This window comes from Andrena cerasifolii, chromosome 13, assembly GCF_050908995.1.
Source record: "Andrena cerasifolii isolate SP2316 chromosome 13, iyAndCera1_principal, whole genome shotgun sequence".
NCBI lineage: Eukaryota > Metazoa > Arthropoda > Insecta > Hymenoptera > Andrenidae > Andrena > Andrena cerasifolii.
This window is the reverse complement of record NC_135130.1, coordinates 10,508,017-10,519,480: the sequence shown is the minus strand read 5'-3', so window position 1 is coordinate 10,519,480 and position 11,464 is coordinate 10,508,017. Positions and strand designations below refer to the sequence as shown.

The window sequence follows — 11,464 nt, the reverse complement described above, 5'->3', positions numbered from 1 at the left end:
TATCGAAGCAGGCTTGGCACTATAATTATATATTTACTGTAAGTACGTATGATTGTTACTATTGTCCTGAATTTTTTTCAGATTTTTAAATTGAAAAACCAAGCTGTGAAAAATAAAAAACGCCAAAATCTGCTCATATAAGGACGAAAAACGAAAAATCCCGAAGCCATGTTTCGGGCCAGATTGTATCGGTATACAGCGCACTGCATTACCCGTGTCTACCCCCTTAACTTGTGAGATTCTCATAAGATACGTCAGCATCCAATGTGACCATCTGTTACACACCAATTATCGTCTCTTGATAATGTAGTATTTTATATAATTCATTAACCTCTTGTCCATATTATTTGTTTTATTTGTCAGTTTCACGTTTTACTGTTAAAATATAGTGTTGTGCTCTCGTTCCCTTTCGAATCGGTAACATTGGATGCGATAAGAGAGCCTGCTGAAGCGCTTCTGACGGGTGGTAGTTTTGTAACATCACAGACGAGGTATAGGACCTATATCTCGTCTGTGGTAACATAAAATACAGGCCCAAAATATCGCGGTACTTAAAAAATTAATTTTTCACAGCAAAAACGAAAGGAAAAAGTGACGCATTCAGACGTTATACATATTTCTACATAGTATTTGCGCCTATTAATTTGGCTACAAATTGCGCCACGGAGTAGGATCGCAAAAAGTAAATAATTTTCCTAGGCCTGGCCTAGTCTGGGTTACAGATATTGAAAACATTTGTCGGGACGATGTAACTAGGACAACAAAATTGGATTGGAATGCGGGGCCGACCTCCAGCCAGTACTACTAGCGCCATGCTGCTCTGATTCAATTTGAACAATAACTGCGATCTTTTTTGTTCGTTGCATCGTAAAAGTTCTTTCGATCTAATACTTTCCGAAAGTGTATTATTTTATGTCAGATTGTTTTTCTTATTCGCTAATGTAGTCCATAGTTTCAATTCTTTTGAATTCTTCTTTCGTGGCTAGTTGGGAAAGGAAACTAGGGAGGCTGAAGGTGCTCGAAATAAATATACTCGTAGGAATGCAACAGTCGATTGCAGAATGATAGTGAATGACAACACACGATTTATTGTACAATAACAATCGATCGTTTATATACACATCTACTAGAGTTCAGCTCTGGACGATCCTCCTCCTCTTCCTCCTACGTTTGGTCCGCTTCTATGTTGAAGAGCTGTCCAACTACACAAATTACAAGAATCCACTCGGTTTCGCAAACTTCCGGCCCTACGAGAGCTTCCGACCCTTAGCCTAGAAACTAATCTACGTCGACAGCGGTACAAGAGCCTGTACAATATTTACACATGTAATTTGGCGCCAGTCCACGCCATTCTCGCTCGAATCCAATCGTTTTATTTCACAAGTAGAGAGAAATATATTCTCCTTAGACCTAAGTTCGGTGCACAGTTCAGGAAACCATTCTGTGAAAGCATTCACTGATACAAACTGAGATCAATGTGTCTCTGTACAATGCTTAGAGATTGTCTAAATAGTCGTTGCAGGCCTGGATCAGATCGTAAATGGACGCAATGTAAAATCGGAACTTAAGTTCACCCAACAAAACAATCCAGTCACTTGAGATCCAAAAGCAAATCGACTCATAGCCTATCAGACCAGTGTCCAACGACACAACGCAACGGAATAAATCATTTCCCACAGAATAGTCGGGAATTTCTTTTCGTCCTTCGGAACTAACTGTCGCCCAACAGCACCGTCAGATCACACGTCTGAATTCTCGTTTCTGACGCATCACCAGGTGTCTCTGGTGTGTCTGGCACCACCAGTGGTTCAGTTTGGTAGCTGTCCGCTTTCCTGCACGGGTTCACCATCGTTTTCGACGTGTTGCGTAGCTTCTCGACCTTGACAGTCTTCCTCCAGGCCTGTCCGCGCGAGGATTCCGCGTTAGACGATCTTCTTCTCGAGGAGAAGCTCGCGCATCGGTTCCTCAAGAGCTTCGCCGTGATCCATCTCCAGGCGCTTCCTTTCCTGGAACTCACGCGGAGCTTCGATTCGGAGACGAGCTGAGCTTTCACGTTCCCCTCGTTACTGTTGTCCATCGTCCCCTCGCTGGTACTTTTGTACAGTCGCTCGACCTCGTTCGAGGACTGCCCCTCGCAGCTGGGGCGACTCGAGCCTCTGCCAAACAGTCGAGAAATCCCTATGAGGAAGGCGCTTTCGTGCGTCGAGTCCTCCTTCTTCCGCCGAGGGGACGCGATGCTCTTCATTGTCTCGACGATCCTCCTTTTGAGGCGCGATATGTCCATAGATTGTATCTTCCGCACGGATGAGCATCCCTTGGCTGCCTCCTCGCCCGCGTTGGCTGGTGGAGCTGCTTTCGGCTGATCCTCCCTCGTGAACAGAATCCTCACGCGACTGTTCCGCCTCAGGAATCGCGCCGCGATCACCTGCGGCACACGGAAATTGGAGAATTAGAAAAGTGTCCCGAGTCTTTCAGGGCGATCCCCTGCGAGGAACTTTGATTAAACGTGCTACGACGTTGTCACGCGAGTGGCGCACTCTAGCGCCACATTCTGGAAATACTGTACGCTCGGATTTGGATCGCATTCAAGAAGCTCTCGCGAGGCATGGCTTCTAATATAATTCGTGGCAGGGTCTCGTTACTGTCGCCACTTTAATCCTATCTCCGGAGAAATTTCCGGGCCGCTTTGGCGGCGTCGCGTACCGGAAGTCGGCCAAGTTGCGTGCAATCGAATTTACGGTATATTTCGAGCGACACCTTCCTGCTCTTAATTGCCAAAGCTTTTGCATTTCGATAGCAACTGCCGCAGAATTCCCCTTCTTTCGTGCTTTACTCGATCATAACATTGCTCAATAAAGGCTGTTGCTAGGAACTTGGTGTACTTTGGACAGTTGAAAATTTACTCTACTGAAAACGACACGGCAAACTCAGTCGCTTTATTAATCTCCTTTCGCCAAGTTCCCCTAGATGGAGTATATTTGCCCGTTAAGCTGACTGATTTATTTATCGCTGAGTTGCATTAAATGCCAAAGTTTTTACGGGCGAAACACAACGACCTGTAATTGAATCGTATTTCCCTGCCGCTGTGTTCGCAACGCTTTTCGCCCATAAACGCGTGTAACTATTGTAGCCATGCCTTTTATACGCTCGCGCGAGTTTTTAATTGACAAGACAAGCAATTGGATTAACGGGGGACATCCGATACGTCAACAGTATTTTGCGACGAGCGAACGCAGGTGCAGCGGCCCGGCGAGGGGTACTTTTAACCTGTCGGAAATGGATCACGAGTGGGGCCCGTCTGTTTTTTTTATCAGAAGCACGCATTTCGGGGCTGTCAAAATGAAAGGGCTGCTTTGCAAATATCCCCCGAAAAAGCGAACGATTTCGAAACTGCTTCCCAGCGGGAGAGTTCGTGTTCGTACTCACCGCGATTAGCAGGAGAATGAAGACAATCGTCACGATGATGTACCAGCACCGATCAGTCAGCCAGCGTTGAAAAGTTGCCAAACTGGCGTCCGATAGAAGCAGCCTCCTCAAAGTAGCCAGCGGTCCGCTGGGATCCACCTAAAGTTACGGTTGTTCGTCAAGCGTCAAGTGTTTCACGCCCCGTCGAGCTGTCGCGACACTTTCAGTAAAACGGAACGCAAGTTTGCGAGTGCCTGGATGGAAGTTTTACCTCTCGGCATCTTTGGAAGACGTCACAATAGCCATTGTAATCGTTGCACGGGGTGCCTGGCTTCGACAGCATGTCTGGAATATCGTAGGGCGCTGAATTCCACGCGAAGGATGATCTACAAAAGAGATGCGTCTCAAATGACGTCTCGCCTATCCGACCTGTCTACAGTCGAGCCAACTATCCGCCTCTGAGCATCGTTTGCCTACGCTCTTTCGAACTTTCGCTCGGTATAGCTGCGAGTAGCATCCATCTACACGATAAGCGGACCAAGGAAGCCCCTAATACTACTAGGTGGATTCAAAGAAAGGGTGAAACCCTCGCGAATGTTCACGTAAGGGGACCTAGAAACTGAGGAAACTCTATTGACTCGCGAAGTTGTTTGATGAAACGTGGTCGCGAGTCATCGCTGGGGGTTTAATTTCTTCGCGGAGGCAAGCTGCTGCTGCTTCTCGCGAACTATTCCAGAGGGGAATGACTGACGCAGACATTCGCGCGAAACCGCGTGCACAATGATCGTCTCTCACAGGCACGGTTGATCCTCTCCTGGCAATTTGCAGCACAGCTCGCAGCTCTTGGTCGGAGGATCCTCGGGCCCGGCGATACACTGACAGGATTCCAAGCCGTAAGCCAGGCAAATGCTGCCGGTGCATTCCTGGAAGCAATGCAAGAGCCCGATAAAGTGTCAGCCTACGCGCATGAACCTCTAAATACGAGGTAATTTCCGTGGACCGCCGAAGATAGATAAGCCCGAAGACTTGAACGCTAGTCTCTTACGAATCGCGCGCTGCCTTGCTCCTGTTTGCCCCGCTGAAACTGGGCTCGGGTTCTGTGCTGGCACAGGCCTGCCGCCGCGAAAGTAATTTCGGGAATTATGACGACCGTTTCGGAGCAGGTACTTTGCGTGGAAATAGAAACACATTTGCATGATCTTTCGTCGCCTAAACATGCACCTAAATCGCCTCGTGAACTATTTCCGAGGCAAGGGAATACCAGCTATATAATGCAAGCTGTCTTTCGTCGAAGCTGGAAGTGGGCCCCGGAGCCGGATTGTTTCTTGCACTCGCCAGCTGCAAGTAGAAACATTCGATTATAGTCGGCCAAGCGGAAAACGCGTTCAGGCCGCACACGTGCAACAGTTTCGACGGTGTGCACCACCGGCCAGGAATCGATACTCCCGAAATACTACTGGTATTCTAATCTGCAAGTACAATAACGCGCGGCCGAGGCGGGGGAGTCAGCTGCCGCTTGCAATTTGCTCCGGCGTTTCCGCGCCGTCGGCCGACAATGAAGCGGCGACGCCATGTTCTTAGAGCGTCGCGGCGCAGTGGACGTCGGGCCGCGATCGTTTGGAAAAGAAGAAAGTGTGCTTCGCGCCCGAGAGCTATTAAACTGTTCCTCGAAGATTGCCGTCCCGCTTGCTCCTGTCCGCGTCACCGAAAACTCGCTTCAACCCTCTGTATTTCCTCCACGACGCAGCCACCGACTCGATCGAGGGTCTCAAGATTTCTTGACAGATGAATATGCTTGCGCGGGGCGAGGGGTGTTCCTTCCTGTGCGTTTCTACCGTTGTCGGGGCTTTAAATCTAACTCCTGAGACTCGAGGCGCGGAGGAAGAAGAGAAACGCGTAGGAAAATGCCACGCGTACCTTTCGGAATCGTTCCCCGGAGGATTTTCCTTCGAACCGATCGTAAGCTCTCCGGGCAGAGCTTTCCTCGTTTCGGCTCTGAAACTCCGCGGATTTTCTTGCGCGGCAGAATCGACGGCTAATGGAAATTCGAACGCGAGTTTCGTCGGGGAAGAACTCGCCAGCTAGAATTTCTGGGTGACTCTTAGTCATCGTTGAGAGCTGTCTGCTGGCTGGCTGAGGCAGCCAGTTACATTCATCCTGAGCTAATTGGAGCGGTCTCATTAAAATGGATATTTTGTCTCTTTAGTGGTCAGAAATGAGGAGCTCGCTGAGTGGACGGCCAAAGAAACACGGGCATCGTCAAGCTTCTAATTTCCATATGACCTTAATCTACGTATTCCATCTCGCGCAACATCCCTCTTTTATCTACCGGGCTCCGAGCAGCAAGGCCATGAACGATCATAAAGATCTGCACGCCGTAAGTTTCCTCGGTGTCTACAGAATCTGACAGGCAAATAGATTGACCACTTTGGTAAACTTGTGCTCGTTCATCAGCGGCTCGCGTGAAAAGGTGGCCGAGAAGAGACGGGATGGAAGTTCGCCGGGAATAGAGGGAATGTAGGGTAGCAGAGGGACAGAGAGACGCGTATACTCACCCCCATGTAGCAGACGAACTCCTCGTTGCATATGGTCTTGTTAGGTTTGTTGATGGATGGCGGGCACTGGGGACCGCGGCCGTCGCAAAAGCTCGCGTCCCTGCACCCGTTGTCGTCCCTGCACTTATCGCCGCTGCGCAGTGTGCAGCCGGATGTGCAGCAGGGCCCCTGGAACAGGACAGGTTAAACAACGTTACGTAAAGTATGCCCCGTTTGAAACGCCCAGGCTATCGTTAGCTAACGGGCGCGGGCGCTGGGCTCTTTCATCTAAAATGACAGCTTGATTTCGGAAAGCCACGGGGAATAATGGCCACCGGCCATTTAAAGCGAGCGTGCTGGCCCCGGCCACCGAAAGGGAGGCGATAACTATTGTATTACGCGGCCGGCCGAGCGATTTCCCAGCTGCTGATTCCGATTTTATAATTGCCGATCCTCGTGGCTTTATCTCATCGGAAATTCATGATTCACGGGTCTCTTTTGGCGCAACGTACGGCGCGCCGTTGTTTTTTAACTGGCCAGCAATTCAGCGACTCCGGTTATCGGTGGCGCTTTGTCGCGCGCTAATTTATTTCGCCACGTGTCGATGATAATGCGCTAGCTGGAACGCGTACCGCGCTGCAGTGGAACGTATTGTCCGGGACTGGGAACAATATCTCGATTTTTCAGCCGATTTTAGGGGAGGGAACAATGGGCCAACACATTGTTGTGGGAGCCGCGAGAATTTAGTAGCGGGACTCTGATAAGCTTCCTTCTGTTTTCTTTTACTTTCTTTTGCGCAAGTCAACCTCCCTGACTATTTTCCTCCCTGAGTAATATTTTCCTCGAATTCGTGCTTTCTCCGCTTCTTTCCCGGGTTAGCTTTGGAACTGAATTTCCCCTTCTCCTTGTTGCGAGCGGGTAGAAATCGACGGCAGCTTTTCGAGCCACCATTCGGACCGATCTTTGGCCACGAAGATTATTGCTCGGAATGCGGAAGATGATAGATTCGTAAGCCAAGACTCAAAACTCATCAAACTCCTCTAATCAAGGAAATCCCTCGGCGGAATGAATTTTACGTAACGGAGCGATCGATTCGTTGGAAGCTTAGCGCCTTGTTTCGAGCCACTGCCAGGCTGGACGGGACGCGTCAATTTTCGGTTTAATTAAATCGACGAAAGGGAGCTCCTGTGGGAGACAGGGCCAGGGTGGGCGTTTAAGCGAATCGAATGATTTTCGCTTAACGTGCAGATAAGAACGATCCACGGTTTGAATATCTGATCGAAGGATACCCGTGGGACCGACAGACGATGCTTGGAAAATAAGGTTCCTCCGGTCTGATGCGTTTTCTGGTTCAACGAATTGGCACGGCGAGCAACGGAAGGAATTCGATGCTGATGCAAGTGGATGTATTCTCGGCCGGCCTGTGCATATATCAGAGAATAAATAATCCGATGGAAAAGTGCATTCGGTCTAAGGGAATATTACCAGCGAGCGGGAAATCCGGCCCCGGACGCGCTCGCCTCCTCGCCATCGCCCGCGACCCAATTTATCGCGGCGCGTTTGAAAAAAAAAAACGAGGGTGTATGCGCACTTGGAGATTTCACAGCCGGCGTTATTTTTTCCATCGAGGAATCCTTTCTGCAAGCGGAACGCTGGGCGAGAGGAGGTCCAATGACTCGGGCTTCTCGAATTGAGAAAGGACGAGCACGTTCATTCTAAGGGAGCGATCAACGTTTTCAATCAATGAGCGATAAGGCTTATCTGCAGGGCGCCCCGAGGCTGCAATTCCAAGAAGATTTAGGGCCGCCTTAATGCCTGACGCGTCCAGTCACTTGCCCTTTATTTAGCTCACGTCTGCCCCGCGTATTCTTAATCGCAGGTGATAAGACGTATCGCCGAATGCAGCCCCGCAAGGTTGCAATTTCGAGGAGACCGGGGGCCCGCCTCGGAACTCGGTTTGCCGCCAGAGATCTACACGGTCGATCGCTTCATCAACCCCTTCATCCCGAAGCCCCGTCTACGTAATCGTTCAGCCTGTTAATTTGCGGCGATAAGTCTTATCTGCGATGTCGTAATTCAGGGAAAGTTTCCCAGGCGCGCCTATCTAATAGCAGTCGTTCGGCTGCATCTTGCGGGGCTGTGCTCGCAAGCTCGCAGATTAAAACGTCACGTAAATCTTTTCGTCGATGGAGCCTCCGAGACGGCAACTCCGCTGGGACAATTCTCGCTCGTTCGGACGTATCAAGCCTCGATGAATTCCTCGGGACACGCGGGGAGTCAGAAGCTACTCCACTCACGCGCTTCAAACGACAGAGGTTCGCGCGTAATAACGGAAACCGATCAGATTTCCAGGCCGAGCCGAACCTTATGGCGGCACTGAATCCTGGCCGCCTAGCGCCCCGGAACGTAATAACACGGTCTGAAACGAATCAATTTATCGAATTTCAATACTCCAATAGGAAGAATGCCTTGCTCTCGGAGGAGGCGAAGGAGCGCGCGACAATGGCAGGAAATCACGGAAGTCCGCACTCCTCCGAGTAATTGACGCCGCGGATGTAGCGAAATGCCGCGGCTAACGAACCGAGGAATTATTTCAATCATTCCCGCTGGAATATCCCGTAGGGATGACGAAGATCGAAGCATTCTGGTCCTCCAGGGCTGTTCGTCCTTGAAGGGAATTGCTTTGCAATGCGAGGGAAGGGGAACTTGGTCCGCGATCATTTTCACCGCGACACATTTAGGTATATTTCGTAAATAATTCAAGCGTTTCCGTTGCTAAAGTGACGGCGCAATATCGGCAGTTCCCTTTTCGAGCAAGTGATATTGATTTCGCAATTAAATTGATAGTCGACGGCGCGAGACTAAGTATTGACGGGTCGCCGATGGAAATTTTCGTTCTCCGTATTATAAAGCCGGATTATTTCGTGGAAACTTATTCAACCGTGTGTTTTCACGCATGAGCTTCCTTGTAATCAATGAATTCGAAAGCCGTTAAATCAATCGGCGCAAAAATTTGCCCGTCAAAGCGAATTCCCGCGAGTCCCTCTATCTGCCTATGGAGAGCTCGGAAAAAGGGGAGCGCGAGAATGTGTTTTGAGTCGTCGTCAAAGGAGCATATCGAATAATGGGCGTTTTAAAAAAATACACGAGGGCTATGGTCGAGGGAGGAAGGATCCCCAGCCACCTTCAGGGATCCGATCCTTGAGCTGGAAGGGTAATCCCTCGCGCTCTATTTTCAAAGCACAGAACTGCGCGCACACACGCGAGCCACGTACACGGCCGAGCTTATAGCCGCGTTTCAATCGTGACACCTATACGTGCTTCATTTCCCTCCAGAACTCCTCCCGGGATCGCAATCCCTTATCCTTAATGCTGTCACGGGAAAGAACGCGACACCCTGGAGGATATCGGTGAACATCCACCTTTGCCGCCCTCCCCTTTCGTCACCTCCTTCCTGTTATCTCGTGAAACCGACCGAGGGTTGTTGCTTGCAGAGCAACGCGCCGTTTTCGAAATTCTGAATGCGTGAAAACGGGGATGAAAAAAAATTTAACCTAAAAAAAAATATTTAACGTAAAAAAAAATATTTAAGCTAAAAAAAATTTAACCTAAAAAAATACAACATTTTTATTATTCGGCGGTAAAAGGGCCTCTCAGCTCCGGGCATATGGAATTTGTCAAGCGTGCTGAAAATTATTGGGGTCTGCGGTCGCCTGAGGGCTTATTGATTAGCTTGCGAGTGCCTAATTGGAATCCACAAGCATTCTTCAACGATAATTCTGTTCCTTTGACTGCAAGGGTGGGGAAACGCGGGGTCAGCAAACGTGGCAGGGGTTGTTTGCAATTACGTGAAACTTCTCCAAGAATTAGTCAAGTTTTTCAGACATCAGTGGGGGTTTAAGTGGAGCGACCAGTTAGTGGTCAGCCGACAGGAATATAGTAGAAATATTCTAGTAGCTATAAGTTGGAAACGGAGTTGTTGTTTGAAGATAGAAGAAGGGACTACAAGTTGAGAGATCGCGTAAAGGGTCCACGCGTGAGATTATTAAAGTTTCACTAGAGGTTTGCGAAGTTTTGTAGAAAGCATCGAAGTACAAAATTGTCCGGGAACTTATTAGCCAGCTTAAAAGTGGGTAATTGAAGGGGCGAAACATTGTTCGGCGATAACGCTGCTCCGCTAAAAGGGAAAGCCGACCGCCGCAAGTTTGGCGAATGTGTAGAGGGTGGTAGGTTGCGTGTAATTGCATTAAAGTTCCATAAGAAATTTGTCAAGCCGCGCCAAGTCGTTTGAGAAGTTATCGGCCACCTTAATTGTTGCAACGGGTATTATTATCAGGGAAAGTTGGAGGCCGAGTTTGCCGCCCACTTTGAGTCGCTGCTCAAAGTAACGCACATCCATCCTGCCGCGAGTTTGCCCGCGTTTCCACAAACATCCTTCCCCCGAGCATCCCGTTGTTCTCCATGGCCGCAACTATTTATCTTTCTTCTTGTTCCGTCCCATCGTTTTCTTTCGACTTCCCCTCAAGCTGCTCACCTTCCGCCCTTTTTCTCACTCCCTCGGTGTCCCACTCTTTCTCTCATCAGCGGCTCGACCCACACCTCCCTTTCGTTATCTCTCTCGACTTTTTTCCCCGGCTCCCGTTCCTCTTCCGTTCGCTAAATGTCCACAGCTTCCTCTCGATTCCCTTTTCCTTCCCCCACGCCACTTGTTTATTGCCCTCGCCGTTTCTTTCAACCGCTCGGAGACGCCCAGAGAACCAAGTAAACACCGCTTCCAAAGAGGTCGCTCATTCGTCTACGTCGCCCCTTGCACCCTCGCCCCGGCTACGCCCTCCACGGATCTGTACGTGTTTTGCATCCGGCATTTTTCTCCCGCGATGCACCTAATGCATCGACTTCCGCCAGCCGCGCTCCCGCCCGCTCCAACTCGCGGCCCTTTTTTTCTGTTAGCACCTCCACCCCTATCGGCCTTCGTCGCGATCGTTCCAGCCACCGTTCGCAGTTTCTTCTCCCGGTTTTCTTTTATCGGGCGCGAAAGCAACTGGCGGTGACTATCGCCCCTCGTTTACCGCAGCGTCCCGATAAGAAAACTGCTTGTCTTCGCCGAGGGTGCGTTGATGCGTCGCAGGGTGTTTAAGGGCATCGAGAGGTTAAAGCGGAGGGTTTTCGTAGAAGTTTTCGGCGATTGGGAGATAGGTCGGAGTGACGCGGAGGTTTGATAAATTGGAGGATTCTAGGGGATGCTCTGTGGTAATTAGGAATGATGGGAGTTGAACTGGTGGATGCTTTGCAACCCGAAGGGAGCTGCATAATTTATTAACAGCGAGGTACTTGCCGGCTAAAAGATCGCAGAGTGCCAGAATAGACAATTTCAAACTCGATTCGCCGAGAATAATGCCGAAATCCCGTAACACCGACGCCTGGAGTAATTACGGTCCATTCAGCTCCCACGCCTATAATTAGGGGCGCCGCGCACAAGGGCCCCGGGAACGCGGAGAATGTAACGACGCGCGCGGAACAATACC

General features: G+C 49.8%; 1 protein-coding gene across 1 annotated transcript in view; it reads right to left on the bottom strand.

Annotated features, from left to right (window-relative positions):
• Positions 1–1,062: 1,062 nt before the first annotated feature.
• The window catches only part of LOC143376065 (disintegrin and metalloproteinase domain-containing protein 10), a 118,147-nt gene continuing 107,745 nt past the window's right edge, over positions 1,063–11,464 (bottom strand). The window contains exons 13-17 of the mRNA XM_076825896.1: positions 5,961–6,128; positions 4,201–4,328; positions 3,677–3,791; positions 3,427–3,564; positions 1,063–2,425 (exon numbers count right to left, since the gene is read on the bottom strand). Of these exons, the coding sequence (XP_076682011.1) occupies positions 1,712–2,425; positions 3,427–3,564; positions 3,677–3,791; positions 4,201–4,328; positions 5,961–6,128 (1,263 nt within the window). The 3' untranslated portion in view covers positions 1,063–1,711. The remainder of the gene's footprint in view (positions 2,426–3,426; positions 3,565–3,676; positions 3,792–4,200; positions 4,329–5,960; positions 6,129–11,464) is intronic.